The sequence below is a fragment of the Hemibagrus wyckioides genome, linkage group LG24 (assembly GCF_019097595.1).
Source record: "Hemibagrus wyckioides isolate EC202008001 linkage group LG24, SWU_Hwy_1.0, whole genome shotgun sequence".
In the NCBI taxonomy this organism is placed as follows: Eukaryota; Metazoa; Chordata; class Actinopteri; order Siluriformes; family Bagridae; genus Hemibagrus; species Hemibagrus wyckioides.
The window spans coordinates 14695181-14714742 of NC_080733.1; the positions used below are offsets into that span (position 1 = coordinate 14695181).

General features: G+C 39.1%; 1 protein-coding gene across 1 annotated transcript; it reads left to right on the forward strand.

Annotated features, from left to right (window-relative positions):
• Nucleotides 1–404: 404 nt before the first annotated feature.
• dgat1a (diacylglycerol O-acyltransferase 1a) lies at nucleotides 405–19289 on the forward strand. Its single transcript, XM_058377233.1, has 17 exons — nucleotides 405–780; nucleotides 4254–4341; nucleotides 8901–8941; nucleotides 11508–11593; nucleotides 12611–12663; nucleotides 12810–12915; nucleotides 13906–14034; nucleotides 15111–15185; nucleotides 15323–15426; nucleotides 15902–15940; nucleotides 16038–16079; nucleotides 16938–16982; nucleotides 17508–17620; nucleotides 18118–18183; nucleotides 18352–18439; nucleotides 18646–18708; nucleotides 18802–19289. The coding sequence occupies exons 1-17, from the start codon at nucleotides 572–574 to the stop codon at nucleotides 18964–18966; spliced, it is 1512 nt and encodes a 503-aa protein (XP_058233216.1). The 5' UTR covers nucleotides 405–571; the 3' UTR covers nucleotides 18967–19289.
• Nucleotides 19290–19562: the final 273 nt, after the last annotated feature.

Below are 19562 nucleotides of genomic sequence, written 5' to 3' on the forward strand. Positions count from 1 at the left end.
CATCAATATGCTTATATTTCAGTCACCTGCTGCATGTACCAAGCACATAATAACTGAAATCAGCTTCACAGATTTTCTTGTAAACTACAGAGGTTGCATCCACTGATTCTGCCATGTTTTCTTATTTACATCTTGGAAACTCAAAGAAACTCCTGTTTACTCATTATTGGGACTTTGTAGTGGTCATCTTTCTAACATTGTAGGAACGCACCATTTGCTGTTGGATATCTTTGGTTGCAGGAGCACTTAATCATGGAGGATATCTTACAGTGTAAAGCTGGCTTAAAATCAGGGCTAAAACCACATCACTGTTTTTTGGTCTGAAATGAATGTATTCCTCCATGAGGCCACGCCCACTACGAATCTTTTTGCGCACAATGTGCGGAGCTTGAGCTGGCGTCGACACAAGTGAACACACCCATCGCTCTCTCACGGTTTTTTTCGCCCATTTCTTGACACGACTCACGGATCTTTAAAAGATGACTTCCTCTCACTGGCCTGGTTGCACGACGGTCTGATACGCTCCCGCATCGTTCACGATGTCTCACGCAGCCTTATCCTAGATGGAAACATGGGCGACAGGCGCGAGAGAGGCGCCGTGACGCGCAGGCGGAGGACCTTGACGATCTGCGGGGAAGGCGCAGCGGCCGGCGCGAGCTCGAAGCGCGCGGGCAGGGGCGACCCGAGCGGCGGTGATACCCCCCGCAACGCTAACGCCAACAGCGAGCAGGTGCACGAGACGGCCAAGAGCAAAGACGATGGCCTTAAGGACCGGATCAGGTAAAGTCACAGGTTAGATCGGTTATAGAGGGCTTATTCACTCCAGGCTGATGAATGGTTGCACGCGCGCACGAGCTCTCTTACGGTGGTAGTGGTCATAACACCAAGACGTGCCATATAACCAGCATAACTGTTTAGAAACCTCACTGACCACCTTAAACACTCAACACCAGCACTGGTGATATTAATGTATTCATCTGAGCATCTCAATCCGCTGGTGTTTTCTCCTGCTATAACACACCCCCTGAAGTTAGTAATGAAATGATTATTAAATAATTATAATAATAATCAAAGAAAGGTCTGGAATGAATGATCTCTAATCAAAAGCTTAAACCCTAAACACCAGCACTGATGATATTAATGCATTCATCTGACCCTGGTGTTTTTTTCCTGCTATAACACACCCCCTGAAGTTAGCTAATTAAATGATTATTAAATAATAATAAGAAAACAAGTACGGAATGAATGACCTCTAATCAGAAGCTGAAATCAACATTACAGTTTGGTTTATTATTATTTCCCCATTCAGTTTGTGTTGAAACTTGAAATTGATAAGTTTCAAAAATATGAGACTATTTTAAAATATGTGTTGTAACTAATTATATAGCATTGTCCTGTTCCCTGACAAATGATAACTATTCACCAACTAACTTACAATTAACTTACGTTAGTCTCTGTGAGGCTAACGGGAAGGACAGAATTCATAATATAACCTGATTTACATTACTTACAGATTTTTGAGTTATGTCGAGCAATAGTATGTCAATGATAGTTAATAATAAACTTTACCTTGTGCTCATAGTATGTTCCTATTGAGCAACTTAAAACTTTAACCACTACTTTGTTTGTTTTAGACATCCAAGTGCTTGCAGCTGGCTAATTTTATTACAGCTAGCAAGCGGTTAATCAGTGACATTACTAAAATTGTCCTCATAAACCATCATATTTATATTTTTATGCACTAATTGTCCTCATAAAATGTCATGTTTGTATGTTTATGTCCTAGCTACTCTGTATGGACAAATCTTTATAGACATCTGACCATCACACACAATCTTATGTGCTTGTTGCACGGATTTAGTCCATCCTTTTTTGCTGTTATAATCAGCTGTGAAGGCTTTCCACCAGATGTTGGAGCATGGCTGTTGGGATTTGTGTTCATTCAGCTAGAAGAGCATTAGTGAGACCAGACACCTATGTTGTAAGAGTGAGGAGGTCTGGGGGTTCAATCGGTGTTCCAGTTCATCCCAAATTGGTGTTCACTGGGGTTCAAAGTCAGGGCTCAGTGTAGGACACTTAAGGTCTTCAACTCCAACCTTAACCGCCACACCATGTCTTCATAGACCTTCTTCGTAGACCAGGGCTTCGTGCACGGGGGCATTGTCCTGCTGAAACAGTGTTTGAGCCTCTTAGCTCCAGTAAAGGGAAATTGTAACGCTACAGCATACAGAGACATTCTGGACAATTCTATGCTTTGTGGCAGTTTGGGGAAAGAATCACACAAAGGTCAATTTAGCCTATAATATGTGATATGCTTGTTGTATATCTGTTCACAAGAAATCAGAGGCTGGCACTGTAGCATCACTGGAGTTATAAACAATTATAATGAGTGGTTAAACCCACAGTGTGTTCTTGTGATTGCGTGCTCTGCTACGATATTATCAGGTTGTGTTTGTTTTTTGCCACGTTGAGTTTGATAATGTGAGGGCTTAAATGCAAAACTTCCAAAACTCAAGGTCAAAATCTTAGCATCTTTATAGATAGACTATAGACAGTTATGTCTGAAGTGCCTGACATGGCAGAGAATAGTCCGGAGCTGTTAAAGTTTAAGGTTAAGGGCTTTGTTCAAAAGCTCTACAGTGTGTTTATAGCAGTTTTACCTGAGAATTTAAGCTCACTTTCATGTACTTGTTAGATTTCGATCTTTCCTATTTGTTAAGTTGTAATTATTTCGTTCACCGCACCACTAACCCTAAACTATGGCCTAACAGGTGAATACATATAATAGCAAGTATATAAAAATGCATCCAGAGAACTAACGAACATCATACACTGAAACTGAAACAGGAAAATAGAGTAAACACAGTGATTGAAAATTCTTGCACTTAAACTCTGTGTTTAATTACGATTTGAAGAACTGTTCATGTTCATGAATAAAAGAAATAGCATGAAGGATATTGCATCTAATTTCATCATTGTCCTTCTTGATTCCTTTGTAAAGTTAACTAACGGCTTAGTATTTGCTTAACAATTCCTATTAATAAAACTCCAGACTTCTGATTTCTACTGCTTTATGTGGAATTCTCACATACAAGTTGTCCTGTTATTAAATATGTCATTGAATAATAATATAATAAATATATAATAGCATGAAATAATAATAGATCAGTGGCTTAGTGGTTAGCATGTTTGCCTCATATCTTAGGGGCTGAGATTTGATTCCCGTTCTAAGTGTGTGTAGAGTTTTCTGGTTCTCTCTTTGCTTCAGGATTTCCTTCAGGTACACCGGTTTCCTTCTCCAGTCCAAAGACCTGCTTTGTAGGCTGATTGGCATCACTAAATTGCCCATAACGTGTGTGTGAGTGATTGTGCCCTGTGATGGGTTGCTCTCTTCAGGGTGTCCCCCACCTCGTGCCCTGAGACCCCTGGCCCATAGAATATGGACATATGGATAATTCTTCACTATTATATTGCTGTAAATTCTACATTAGAGAGATTTGTTTGGTTAGGAATAAAACTGAGCATGTCCCAGAGTATTTATTCTTCTGTTTGTGAATAATTACAGTGTTTATTCATTAAAAAAAATTACATTTTATTTCTATACATTGTTGTGGAATGTCAACCATACAAATTAGTTTTTGTTCTCACTTATGTATTTGGTAAAAACACCACCATCAGCAACAACACAGCTAATCTCCAAGAACCCACAAAGTTTAAACTCATCATCCTGAAGACTTTCTCATATCAAGGTTTAACTCTGGAGTCACTGGAGACTTCTTCCCAGTTTTCAGAGATTGTTTTAATGCGTGTTTATAGACATTCTCTGCTATACACATCCCTGTGTTAGTTATTATTATAGAAATGATGACATATAAAGTTGTAGAAATCCTGTGAACTACTGTTAGAGCTGCTGTTATAGAAAATTTAATCATCATCATCATCAACAACATCTATAACCAGATTCAAGATTTCAAGAGTGATGGGAAAAGTTTTTAAAAGTTCTGAGGTGAAAGTAGTTAATAGTGTGTGTGTGTGTGTGTGTGCATGTGCTCTATCATCTATCATCATCATTGTATCAGTGAATACAATCTGAGATAAGAATCCCAATAGGCCGCGACACTTTTAGTGCAATAATGTAATAAGCGCTGCAGTTGAGCAACACTAGAGCATGGCTTGTTGTTTTCACAATAACAGTGTCATCTCCAGTCAGAATCTTATGACACTAAAACCTTTTGCCCTCATTGTCTTTCCAGCTGCCATCGGCTCCAGGAGTCACTGCTCAGCTCCGAGAGCGGCTACAGCAACTACAGAGGAATCCTCAACTGGTGTGTGGTCATGCTGGTAAGAGCTCCACAACAAAACGCAAAAGCAAACACAAAGGAAATGCTGCTGCTCCAGTTATAAAATGGCGAGGATCGATAAATTACTTCACACATATACTCAACAATTTGCAACAAACAGCTGAACCCTGATCCATTAGAAGTCCTCGGTCCTCGTCATGTTTTAGTTAAAATACAGGTTTATGAAGGTCTACTCCATAATGAGCTTCTGTGGTCAGGGTAAAGCTTCATTTCAGCTCTAATAAGGTTTATATTGAAGCAAACGCTTGCAGATTTTTAACTGTAAGTCAACAGGGAACGATTCATGCTAATTAAAATGCAGTTAAAACATTTATTCAACACAGGAAGAATGCAAACTCAGCCTAATTCCTGCCCCCATCAAAGGAAAATATGCAAATCATGTTAAAAATCGTTGCACACGAACTGAAAATAAGCCTGAGAGCCAATACTCTGAATCTAAGAATAAGAACTTTTTCAGGTTTATCTCCAAAATGGCTTGTAATACATTGTTGTGATCTTGTGACTGAATATAAAACAATGCGCACACACAAAGTCAGACGCAAGGAGACGCAGCACAAACCTCGGCTTGTAAAGCTGTAGCTCATGTCGCAAACCGTTACTGCAACAACCTACTAAATTCTTACCGCAAATTGTAAAAGCTGCCATGGGAGAGGAAATGGTTAACCACCGGAAAGTTCATGGCTGAAGAGGAAATGCGAGTTCAGTAAGTTATTTAAAAATAATAATAATAATAAAATAAAAGTCCAAAACTGAAAAAGATAATTGTGTCAAAATAAGTGTGAAGGGCTTTAATATGGCTGATTTGTTTAACAGTCACCAGTTAAGACTTTAAATGATGTTAGACAGAAATAGGATTGCCAGATATGTATAAAAATAATCCCCTGTTCAGTACAAGCTATATTAGAAGATAATAAATTGCTCTAAAATGATTGTACATATATATTGTGATAAAAGAAAAAAAAAACGAACACAAAACAGACTAAAACTAAATGTTTAGTACATCAACTGTATATAATCAGCTGCCTTTCTTATTTTCCAACCTGTTTTGTTCCTTCTTTAAATACATATGTTTAGATGATTTATTAGCACATATATGCCAGTTTTGTACATAAGACATACGTTTTTTTGCTCAGAATGCAGCCTGAGGACAGCCTCATCCATCGGGCCTTCAGTAAACACTGTTTTCAAGTCTTCGTCTCGGTTTGACCTCTAATCAGCAATGCAAATGTCGAGCTGGCGCAACCCTGCTTTGCGTGGCCAGTGTGAGAACGTGAACTCGATTGTGAAAGGAATGACTTGGACGGAGCGAATGTGACTTGACCTTGCTCCACTGCTTGCGACACTCATCTTAGCGAAAGCGACAACTTTCTTACCCCCAGTCTCTTTCTTTCTCTCTCCACACAATTAGCTTCACTTCTCAGGAGTCATCTTTACACACAGTCGTACATCAGCCATGTGCTTGTTTCTCTCACCGATGATAGAAGTTAAACTCAGCTTCATATGCAGTGAGTCAGCTCACGTACAATCTGTTTCCCTAGGGTTAGGGTTAGTATAGATAAATATGTTGATGCTTGAAAAACAAAAGAGGAAGCTATGCCCAGCTTGATCACTGGTGTAACTTTCTAGCCACTATAGGTTCTTAAATCGTGCTGAAACTTGGGTTCTATGATTTAAAAATGGACTTATAGAAAACAGAATAAAATCAACTCCATAATTAATGACACATGCCTTTTACATAAAGACACATGCGAATAGTGCAATGTTATTTGCATAAAAACACATGCAAATAGTTTTGAGGATTTACTCTGTATAGTTCCTCCTTCCTTCCTTCCTTCCTTCCTTCCTTCCTTCCTTCCTTCCTTCCTTCCTTCCTTCCGTCCTTGTTTTTCTTTCCAAAGGTTTGACTTCCTTATTATGCCAAATCATAGCTTTTGTATAATGTATACAAAATCATATCACTTAATTACATACTTAATTATGAGACCTTATCTTTATATCCTTATGATATACCCTGGATTGAGCGTCAGTGCATTGCTGCTCCTTGCACACACACAATCACACATTATCTGATTTTTGGACAGTGGGAGGAAACCCAAGAACCCTGAGGAAACCCACAGGGGCAAGGGAAGAATGTGTGCTAAAAACTAGACAGAAAATCTCTCCTGGAGCTGTGAGAAGACAATGCTACCCATTGTGCCAAAATGTTTGCAGTAAGAACGAATATTTGGCCGTGGTATTTTTTTTTTTAACAGAAAGTATTACAGTAATCTTCTTTAAAACAGTTATTTCGGGTATAAAATCTACACAGTGCTAGAAACTCAATTCTGCAGTCTGATAGTGTCCTATCAGACATCAGTGGCATCATAATAAAGCAATAAAACCTTTAACACTGAAGATCAATGTGTTACATGATGTACTTGGAAAAGTAATACGTCCATAGGTCCCAGGACCTTTTACCTCTCTATGGGGACTCATTGGATCATAATCCCCTGGTCTACTGGGACTTTATGATTTACACATTTGCACTACACACCCAGTGTCCTTGCTTATCCCCGTCACCCTTTACCCTATTCTCTCACCCACTGACCTCTGATAGACCATAAACAAGAACTGGACACTCGCATGGAGCGCCAGGTACAGGGTTATGAGCATGCCGAGCTTGGTGTCTGTGCCAGCCTGTTTAACAGTGACTAAAGATAGGCTGCAGAAACAAAAAACACATTCAGAGTTCCCTTATCGACCTGAATTGTCTCTAGGTAAACTTTATTTATGCACACTAATCAAAACCCAGCATTTTCACATTCATTCAGATGAATATATTCTTGGAAATCTCACATGTCCCTTCTAAAAATAAACAATCATTTTTACTTACGCTTAGAGAGAAAGAGAGAGAGAGAGAGAGAGAGAGAGAGAGAGAGAGAGAGAGAGAGAGAGAGTTTTTGGTCTTTGAAACAAGAACACTCCACTCCAGGATTTTATTTTTCTCATTATAGACCCTTAAAGTGTCCCACAATGCTTTGTGTCTGGTAATGAGTAATTATGGCTATTAAGTAGGAAACTGCTGGTTAGGGGTGCTTCAGATGAGGAAAGTACAGCTTGTGACTAGAAATATTGCTGCTAAGTGTTGGTTTAAGCTCCAAAAACATTTTGTGTCTTACTTTTTATGTTCTTTACCAGCATTGAGGTTAAGTCAGTCATAATCAGTACATATAGACCTATGTTGCGTTTACTCATACAACGACTCCCAGGGACAAATGAGCGCTGGTGATTTCCGATAACACTAGCGACTTGGGAATATGATCCCTACATCAGTGCATTTTACAGATCAAATAACAGTCAGTTGTATTAAGGCGATGTTTGGGTGAAGTACCAAAAAGAAGAACCAAAGGTCCAGGGGTGGAGCTGGACCTGATCCAATTCTTAGTATAACCCTAACCCTGTATTCTTACTCAGGAGACACTGTACTCGATGGGACACACTTTACATCAAATATCCAGTGTGACACATAATGAGTTATCTCTATTTCCTTGGTTTGACTCCATCTATGTATTAGGAGCTGTATCAGGTCTGACTCCACCCCTGGACTTTTCATTCTGTAGTGAACGGTAAAATGCACACAAAAATCCCACTTAACTGGGGGATTTGAAAACGTCAACCCCACCAGATGAACACGGCACGTTCATTTATGACGATGAAATAGCAGTATTTTGAAAGATTTGCCAATGAAAACAGCAACAACAAGTAAAGAGAAAAAGCTTCAGTCCATCAGTTAAGTTTTTTGCTGTTGTTTGGTCACTTCTTCCATGCTGGTATCTTCCTATAACGCTCTGAACTGAGGTAGCAGCACCAAAATAGGTCAGTGGGTCCAAATGCTATTATTTGTGAGTGTGTGAATGAGGTGTTGCTTAGTAACCATGCCTCTTTTTTTGCTTGGCTGTGATAGTGCTGGGGGTGTTAAGAAGGTGTAGATAGCACTCCTGGCTATTACAGGGTTAGCAGGTTTGTTATGGTTTATGAATATATATATTTGTATAAGAACAAGTGAATATGTGCTGCAAAGACTTTATCTGGAAAGGAAACGTGAGTAGGGTGCAAATGTGACACTTGTAGAGGGGCTCATTGTGGCAATGCTCGGCGACTGGAAGGCGTCCATATGAGCGCTGGTGTAATGAGGTCAGGCTGCAGTTCTGTCTAAAAACAGCCACGTTTTTATGTAGCGAATCTACACTCCCAAACAGTTACCAAGGATGATGTACTTTTTGTTAAGGCCCATTTTTAACTTATAGTCTGTAAAGCATAATGTATTCTGAGATTTTACACCCTTCTTTATTGACATGGTAAAGAATTTTCTGATAATCCAGGTCTGGTATCTCATAGCTAAAGACTTTGATCCCTGTGATTGCTGTATTCTTTTTTTTTACAACCCTATAGAGCATGCGGTAAAAGGTGATAATTGAGCCACAAAAATCTCGATTAACAAATGATTAGCTAGAACGTTGTCCAAACCGAGAAACTGACATGTCTTTCTTTCTTTTGAAGGTTTTGTCCAATGCACGCCTTTTCCTGGAGAACCTCATAAAGTAAGTGTGTGGTACCTGATACCGTTTAGTATCTTAGTGATACGAAAAAAGATACTTTTATCTAAGTGAACTTTCACAATAATGACAGAGTCATTTACACATCTCAGACTCTGAGTACTAGAGAGGAAAGAAATCAACAGCAGGAGACCACACCGGTTCCACCGTAGTCTTCTGCTGTTGTAGCTACACCCAGAGTTTCAATTTATTGTATGTTTTGAGATGCTTTTCTATTAATCCCGGATGTAAAGAGTAGTTATTTGAGTTAAAGTAGCCTTCTTATCAGCTTTAAACAGTCTGGCTGTCATTCTCTGACCTCTGTTGAGCATAAAGATCCACCAAGATCAGAAGTTTCTGAATTACTCAAGCCAGACTATCTGACACCGCATACTACATGATTTTATTCTTAGCAATGCTGCAACATTATTGGCTGATTGGATAATTGCATGAATGTGCAGGTGTACAGGTGTTCCTAATAAAGTGGACGGTTAGCTCTGTTTGATCCCTTGGGAAAGAAGCATCATTGCAAATTTCTTCACGTGACCGATCAACCTAGTCTATTCCAATATGACCCCACCCATATCCGCAGGGCACAAGGTTAAGTAGTAAATTAGTGTTATGCAAAAGTGTATAAAAAGATAACGCTGGATATATGATGTGTGTAAAACAAATAAAGATGAAAGTTCGAAGATAAATAAATACAGGTAAATAATGGACAAGTGTATACACACTTGTAGAGTGTGTAACCCAGTGCCATTATTTTTTATCTGTATCTGCTTGGTGCTCAAAATATTCATATCCGCTTTCATATTTGCACCTAAAGTATCCAACATTTGGTCTTTGTTTAGTGAGCAGGGTTGCCAGGTTCAGCACACAATATCAACATACTGAAAATAATGCAGATCTACAGTCTTTGGGTGCTCTGTTGTTGATTTTTCGGCTGCTCCGGCTGCTCCCTTCATGTTTGAGGGGTCACCACAGTGTACCAACTGGTCCACACAACAACTTGGCACAGGTTTTAACCTCCCAAGTATCCAGGCTTGGGACCAGCACTGCATTCAGTGGCTGGGGATCAAACCCAGGCCTTCCGCACACTGTAAAAAAAAATCTCGTAAAAAAACGGTCAAATCACTGGCAGCACCGGCTGCCAAACAAAAACCGTAAAATTAAAGTAAAATACGTTCATTCAAATAAAGTGCAAAAACAGTCATTTTACATACATTTTTCTTAAATATTTTACAGAAAAACACTGTAATTTTACGGATTTTTCCTTTACTATTATGAACCACTACTTTCTATAAAATGACAGCATTAAATATTTTACAGAAAAACACTGTAATTTTACAGATGTTTCCTTTATTATTATATGACATCAAACTGACGCCAAAAAATGATGTCAAAAAACAAGTCAAAAAAGCAAATCAAATTGACGTCAACATATTGAGGTCTTATTTTGAACACCAAAATAATGACACAAAAGTAATTAAACTTTTATTTATCAGGCCCTTTTGGACACTTTCTTAGTCTGAACAGATCCATTTTCTATACCAGCTTTATTCCTAACTAGGGTCACAGGGGTCTGCTAGAGCCTATCCCACCCTGCCAGTCCATCACAGGGTCACACATATAGACAGACAACCACACACACTTACTTCTATGTGAGTATTCCAATTTAGAATTACCAACCAACCTAACATTCACGTCGAACCTGGGATTCAAACCCAGGACCTTCTTGCTGTGAGGCAACAGTGCTAACCACTAAGCCACCATGCTTTTGACATTACAAAACCAGCTTCAGATGCCAAATGCCTTATAAGAAAAAGTGAATTATTCAGTGAATTAACAGCTGAATTATTGATGTCAATATGACGTCAATTTCACATCTAAAACATGACATTGATTTGATGTCAATTGAACGTCAAACATTTTGGCCTACATATATTTTAAAAAAACTTTAAGTTTTAAAACTTTAAAAAACATGCGTTGGTGTAATGACAAAAGTTAACTAAATTTCTTTTTAGAATTACAGAGTTTGAATGTAGAAATACACATACAACACATACACATACAAATTAGTTTATAATATTGGTCATTTTACTGGTTTTTAAATATAATTTTAAATAACGGGAAACTGTTGTAAAAAAAATTAGAGTTATTTTCTGTAAAATTAGGATTTTTTTTTACAGTGCATGGTAGGCAAGAAACCTGCCACTGAGCCACCAGTGCCCACTTTTGGTGATCTGTATATATTTTTTATACACAAGTAAAAAATATATAAGCAAACAAGTCTTTTTTTTGTTCATTTTAAATTGCAGATGTTGTGTTTTTTACTGAAACCTGGCAACCCTGCACATTGTCCTAGGAGTTTTCAGTCTTGATGTACACCTAGTCTAAATCTTTCAGGCAAGCCTTATAAACGGAAATAAAAAAACAACAACAAAGAAAGAGTTCTCCATCTACTATTTGTGTCTGTGTTTTTATTCCTTTAGGACACGTTCTGTGTTCAGTAGAAGATGAATTGCTTCAGTGATTTTGATCCTGATGTTTATTCTCTGTTCATCTTCTTCAGATATGGCATACTGGTGGACCCTATCCAGGTGGTCTCCCTCTTCTTAAAGGACCCATACAGCTGGCCTGCTGCATGCCTTATCATCGGTAATTTATCATTATCTCTTTACGAAACAGAAGTTACAGATTTTCTTAAGGCACAAAATCTGTCCGTATTCTACTTCTCACATTTCTTCTAAATTAATGAACATTAATGTTTAATAATATTTCAATTCCCTCTCTTTAAATTGGGAATAAATTGCAAAACATTTTGTTTCCATTCTAATTTCGACACAAAACCAACTATATTGTCTTTTTTACAGATTAATTTCCTTTTAACAAAAAAGCCTATTTATGTGTTGCTTTTCTCATATTTATGCCCAAATGCATTACAATCTTATTTAGGCACCCTTTTTTTTGGCATCTTATTAATACACTTTTTCATTCTTCTCTTCAGTTATTAGGATTCTGGATGTATTTTGTTGCTGTCTCGTTATTTTTAGACACAAAACCTGTCCATATTCCACCCTTTATTCAATGAAATATACTGTAGTTATATTTTGCCCTTTCTTTAGCATAAAACCTGTCCATATTGCACTTGTTGTTTCGTTATATAGCTATAAAACCTGTACATATGTCTCTCTCCACTGTCCATATTTATGAATCATGTTCCTGAAGTCCAAAAAGCTATTATGAATATTATCAATATGCCACACTTCTGTTTTCACTAAGCTAAATGGATAAGCTAGATTAGCTAGTGGATAAGGCGGGGATTTAAGCTAACTGATTTCTGTTCTCATTTAGAGACAAAACCTAATCATACCCCTAGTCTTTGCTCATCAACTTCTTCTTTTGGCACAAAAGCACTCCAGTTCACTTTGCTGACATTATCTGGGACAAAGAAACGTGCATAATATGATTTTCTCTTTTCAGTATTGGTACATTCCATGTTTATTTTTCACTTCCTCGTTTGTGCACGAAAGATATCTTTGTGAAATGAATATATTCTCAAAGTTAGACAGTGAAATAGACGGTGAGCTGCACTTTCCTAATCGAATCCAACAGTTTTTCCCACAATGGATGTTTCCTGCTGTGTTGAAATGTTGTGTTGATTTGTTCTTTCAGTGTCCAACGTGTTCATCATGGCAGCTCTGTACACGGAAAGACAGCTGGCTATGGTGAGAGTCGTACTCTAATCATCCGTAAACCTGCACGAATCCCCTAGCAGCGTTTAAAACTAACGTCAGCTATAATTACCTAGTTATAACAACCTTACGCACATGGTGTATCATGACCTGATGAGGCTTTTGTGGCTTGCTTTCAGGGCAGAATCTCAGAGAGCACTGGGACGTTCCTCTACTGCGTCAATCTCATTGCTGTTTTGTGCTTTCCGTCCGCCACCGTCCTCACGCTGACCTCTATGACCCCAGGTACCGTTTCCTTTATTATAAGCACACAAGAGATGATCTGTTCTTGCTGCAGGCTTCTGTCTGTATGGATCCTAATCTGGACTGCAAAGTGTGGCATTATGGGAGCTGCCTGATTTATACTGGCCTCATTAAGAGCACTTGTTTTATTCCCATGTCATTTTTGGGTCATTTTGGGTTAAAAGTTGGACTAAATCTGTTTTTTTTATTGCCTGAATGACATGCAGATCTGTCAGATTTTTAGAGATTAAACAGATTTTTATTAGATTTTTTATATGTGAACATTTTCATTCTAATTTTGAGAGCTGTATTTGACCTCTAAAGCAAAAAATCTTAAATGTTTAATCATCTCTCTCTCTCTCTCTCTCTCTCTCTTTTTCTATTTCTCTGTCTCTCTCCCCTCTCCCTCTCTCTCTCACTCTCTCTCTCTCTCTCTCTCTGTTTCTCTCTCGTTCTTTCTCTCTCTGTTTCTCTCTCTCTGTCTCTCTGTTTCTCTCTCTCCCTCTCTCTCTCGCTCTTGTCCTCTTGCTCTCTCTCTCTGTTTCTCTCTCGTTCTCTCGCTCTCTCTCTCTGTTTCTCTCTCGTTCTCTGTTTCTCTCTCGTTCTCTCACTCTCGCTCTCTGTTTCTCTCTCTCTCTCTCTCTCTCTCTCTTTTAGGAGTGGTGTTAATAATCTGTTAAAAGTGATCTAATGCTAACCATGTACTTTTTGCTCCTTAATGGATGGATATATGTTTATATGTTTTATGTTTGGATTCTGAGATATTTTGGACGTTATTGACTTAGAAGATGTGTCCATTCAGGCCGCACACATACACAGGAACGTGAAGCATCAATACATCAAGAAAATTAGTTCACGTTTTAAAAAAGCCTTGTATTTGTGCTCTCAGTGGCTCTAACTGGGCTACTATTGCTCTTGTTGTTGTTATTATGTTCTGGTTGAAATTTCCAGCATTTACCTGATTGTACCCTGTGTGTGTGTGTGTGTTTGCAGTGGGTGGAATCATTGCACTATTAGTATACACAGTCCTCTTCCTGAAGCTCTACTCCTACAGGGATGTGAATAAATGGTGCCGAGAAATCAGACACGTCCAAGCCCGAAAACTGTCTCGCTCCAACTCCTGTGAGTAGAAACATCACACACACAGCAGAGCGCACACGTGTACACGAGCGTATTACCAAGAACCGGTTATATAATAAAACACTAGCGTGAGAGGTGACTTGGCATTAAGAATAAGCTGTGTTGTTGAAACTGAGATGTTAAATAAATAACCGTGTTTGCATTCGTATGATTTTAAACCCTTAAGAACAGGAATCTCTAACAGACAATACTATTTATTTTGCATGCAATCCTATAGCGCTGTTTTTTTATAAGATGTTCATCAGGACACACTTTCACTTTCTTCGTAGCTCTGCATTCAGTAAAGTCGCGCATGCAGCCATCTCTTGATTTTCTGCCTCGAAAACTACAGCAAAGAAAAAACAATTTTTTTTTTTTCTGTGGTACTGATTAACGATTCAGGTTACTTTTGGTTTGGGTGCCATTTCTTTTGGAGCTCAGTTTCTGAATTTACTATTTATTTATTTTCCTTCATGTTTTTGTCATATTTCTTGACATTTCCGCATTTTTACTGGAGGAAAATCTCAAATATTTTACAAAAAATTAAACACCAAAATATGTGCAGAAAGTCATGCTGTGTGATCGGTACCGAGGCCCACACGAACCTGGGACCTACATGATGGTACTGGCTGATATAAAGAAAAGCACAGTTTCAGTTTTCAGTGCAGTGAAACAGGCCCTAGTGTATCTCAGATTGCATTTCCTCAATGGAACAAGAGTTTTTTTTCCACTTTCAGGAACACCGTAGCTGTAGGTTAATGTTTTTCAGGCTGGAGCAGATAATCACGAGTGTGTTTTAATTGTTTATTTACTCAGTTAATCCAGCTGACCTGCAGTCAACTCGAGATAAACTGGAGTATGAAATCACCAGGCTTTCATCAGTATTCATGTGCATGATGTGTGTGTGTGTGTGTGTGTTTATTAATTCAGTTTACTCTTGACCTGGGTATAACTATGCTTGTTTTGACTCTTAAAGACTTTTAGTGTTTTTATATTTGAAATCTTGTTCCAGTGTAAAGTGATTTAATAAAATTTTTTTTTTTTGCTCTGCTAATTTACTCTGCTGTCACTGGCTGCAGGTCCGTCTGTGCAGAGAGCCAATGGGAACGCAGCACACAGTCATGTGACCTACCCGGGCAATCTCACCCACAGAGGTACTAGTGCTGAAAGGTTTCATGATATGGAAGATGCATGATATGGACAATTGCTATAAGATGTCAGTCTCTGAGAGCGTTAGGATCCATGATCTCTCTCTCTCTCTCTCTCCTGACCTATTTCTCCTTTTCGATAGATATGTATTATTTCATTTTTGCCCCAACGCTGTGCTACGAGCTGAACTTCCCCCGATCCCCACGAATACGGAAGCGCTTCCTGCTCAGGAGACTTTTTGAAATGGTGAGCTTATTTCATCATTTGCTAATAAACTGTTTATAAGAAAACTGTTAGATAGTTAACTTACTAATTATTAAAGAGTCATAAATCAGTGCCTTGGTGTAATAGGCAAAATAATGTGTTATGATGCAACCAAAGTTGATTATTTTCCAATATCAGCATGTCCCGAAGTGTTTTACTCCTTCTACTAATTTTTGGGTCATTTTCCTGGTGAATTAATTGTAAAAGTCAATTTAAGAAGCTTTTATCATTTAAACCATTTATAACTGATTGAGCTAGCAAATTTATATGGCATATACAACTTAAATATTTGATATGTTTGGGTTTTTACAGTGACTACTCAGGAAATTAGAATGTTTCCAGAAAGACTCATCAGTATCCCAATGTATATTGCTGAGACGCACCCTTAGAATTCTAGGACACCTATCAGTCCAACATACTATAACATATTTCCACACCATATCTCTTTTCATTACAGCTCTTTTTGATGCAGTTACAAGTTGGCCTGATCCAGCAGGTATGTATTGACAAACTTGAGTTTTGAGAGAGTTTTTTTCCTTTTTGGTCATTTGTGTGTTTCCTGTAGCGTACGAATAAACCATCTTTGTTTTTAGTGGATGGTGCCGACTGTCCAGAACTCCATGAAGCCTTTTCAGGTAAAGAGTATTCATTTTCTTATTTATTTAAATCCAAAGTGTCTTATATATGAAATTGAATCCAATCCATGGATAATGCTGTAGAGGTAATGGATAATGAGGTAAAGTCAGAATTCGGAGTCACAACTGACCATGAACAAGCCAATACTGTTCGTAATAAAGGTCTGATGAGTAGCACTGTATATTATAGTTCTGTTAACTAACTACTGCATTAGGCATCATAATACCACATTGGTGTTGAAATCTCGTTGTCCAGTCAATTGGTAAATGATGAAATCCACTACGCTTGATAAATTGATTATAAAAATACATAGATTGATTACTATAACCTTTTAACCAGTACAGTGGCATTTGACTTAACTTATGGGGGGGGGTTCAACTGGCTCTGGGTTGTTGATCAGAGGATCGGGATTCAAGCCCCAGCACCACCGAGCACCAACGTTGGGCAATGGAGCAAGGCCCTTAACCCTCCTTGCTCCAGGGGCGCTGTATCATAGCTGCCCCTGTGCTCTGATCCCAACTTCCCAATGCTTTTCTTCTCCTTATATGTGAAGAAAGGAATTCCACTGTGCTGTAATGTATGTGTGGCAACTACAACTTCTTAAAGCTCTGAGTGTCTACTTTCATAACAGCTTCATATTAACCACCACTGTGGAATGGGACATGTGAAAGGAACATGGAAACAACAAAACAGGAGAAAATCCCATTTTTTGGCCTCTGGGGAAAAAGAGTTAAAGACTGTAGTTATAAATAGTATAAATGCTTCTTAGACAAATGCATACATGTTTAGTGTGGATTAAAGAAGAAAAATCTTTGATATTTTGATGGATATCAATCATCTCTGTTGTTTTGTGACAGGACATGGACTTGTCCAGGATGGTGGAGCGTCTCCTGAAGCTTGCTGTGAGTACAGGATACTTGTATGTGTGCTGTTCTGTGTAATTTCCTGTGTAAATCAGATGACACTGATATCTATTATCAGTATCAGTATCAATATCAGGACAAAATCAGAAAGAGAGGCAGTGGTGGTTCAAGTGGTTAAGACTCTGGGTTGTTGATTGAAGCACCACCAAGCTCCACTATTGGGCAATTGAGCAAGGTCCTCAACCATCCCTACTTGAGGGGTGCCGTATCATAGCTGCCCCTGCACTCTGACCCCAACTTCCTAAGCTGGAATACACAAAGAAGACTGTGGCTTCTTGCCCTCAGTTCTTCTTCTAACCCAGCCACTGAAGAGTTAAATCTCAGTGCCGGTCCCAAGCCCGGATAAACTGGGAGGGTTGTGTCAGGAAAGACATTCAGCATAAAATCTGTGCCAAATCAAATACGTGGGCCAGGTGATCCGCTGTGGTGACCGTGAACAGGAAGCAGCCAAAAAAAGAAAAAAGTATTATCTCTTGCTCTAACCCATCCTGTCCTCTCCTGCAGGTCCCTAATCATTTAATATGGCTCATCTTTTTTTACTGGTTATTCCACTCCTCCATGAACTTTGTCGCTGAACTGATGCAGTTTGGAGACCGAGAGTTCTACAGAGACTGGTGGTGAGTATGGTGAGGGCATGATGAGGAACTATCGTTCATTTCCTACCCTTCGAACTACAGGCCAATCATCAACCGTGTTACTAAAATCAGTTGATGGATGATCAAATGATTTTATTGGCATTTTATTGGATTTTAATTGATGACAATGAATTAATTGAATGAATTAAATGATGAATTAATTATTTGAGACAGTTCTACACCAATATGATAAGTGAAATATTTTTTTTAAAGAAGCAATTTTTAACCTTTTTAATGTCCTGGACATGAAACCATTGACAAATATCTCTCTTTACCACAAACCACACCATGCCTACCTCTGTGGGGCTCATTTTCTGGGCATAAACAAAAGCCTGAAATGGTTGCACTAGCCAGATCCACTGTATCTTATAATCTTGTAGCTTATAGTGGTCTAAAACACTTTTAAAAACTACAAGCTGTACTTTTAAGGTGATTAAAATGCTAAAAATTGTAGGGTTAATTGTTTCTTATATTTGTAGGAACTCAGAGACAGTGCCATATTTCTGGTCAAACTGGAACATCCCTGTCCATAAATGGTGCCTGAGGTGAGTCCAAGCTTGTTATTTATCGTATTCTGGTCAGTCACTCAACTATCGCTGCTTTAAGATATTAGGAGTTTTCCCCCAGTGGATTAAATGTGGGGTTTAACCCTGCTCATTAACCTTAGTCCCACTTATTGTATGTGTCTCTTTCTGTTTCTTCTCTGCTCACAGGCACTTTTATAAGCCCATGTTGAGAAGAGGTGTGAACAAGCTGACAGCTCAGATCGCCGTCTTCTTTCTCTCCGCCTTCTTTCACGAGGTTTCAACAACTCTGAAATCAATATTGAGAATAGAATCTTTGCTCCTAATCATTAAAGATCTTTATGATCATGCTTAATATTTTACTGACTAAAACCTACTCTACAAGTAAAAAAAGCAGTTTGAAGCACTTATTCCAAACATTTTAATTTAGCTTTTGTCTGAATTTGCATGTTCACGTGTCAAGTTGTGTTTGTTCTCTCTCAGTACCTGGTGAGTGTGCCGCTGAAGATGTTTCGGCTTTGGGCGTTTATGGGAATGATGGCTCAGGTGAGTCTAAAATCCCTGATCTAATCCCTGCGGTATACTCATGAGTCTATACCATGAGTAAAGTATCTCTTTTAAACCATCTGTTGGTTTCAGGTTCCGCTCGCCATGTTTGTGGGCCGCTTCCTGAGAGGTAACTATGGCAACGCGGCGGTCTGGATCTCTCTGATCATCGGTCAGCCCATTGCTGTGCTCATGTACGTCCATGATTACTACGTACTTCATTATGGAAGTGCGACCGAGGGCAGAGCTTCACCGTGATGAGCAATATGTTGGATTGAAAATGAAAGTTTTTATATGAAAGATTTTTATGGATAAGCGGAAGAACAGTGCTTACATCATTACCACAACGAGGGAAATCCTCTGCTAATGCACTTTATAAGCTCGAAGACTGAGAGACAGAAAGAGAGAGAGGCAGACACATACAGAGAGAGAGAGAGAGAGAACCAAACAAATATAACAGAGGTAACGAGAGAAAGAAGGGAAACAGACAGGGCAAGAGAGAGAGAGAGAGGGAGGGAGAGAGACAGAGGGAAGAAGAGAGAGGAGGGAAAGAGACAGAGGGAGGAAGAGAGAGAGAGACAGTGTGAGGGAGAGAGGGGAGGGAAAGAGACAGAGGGTGGGTGGGGGGGCAGATGGAGGGAGAGCAAGAGAGGGGGGAGACAGAGGGAGGGAGAAGGGGGGGAGACGGTGGGCATAGGGAGGGAGGGAGAGTGGGGAGGGAAAGAGAGACAGGGGAGGGAGAGTGGGGAGGGAAAGAGAGACAGGAGAGGGAGAGAGGGGAGGTAGAGAGACGGGGAGGCAGAGGGAGGGAGGGAGAGTGGGGAGGGAAAGAGAGACAGTGGAGGGAGAAAGAG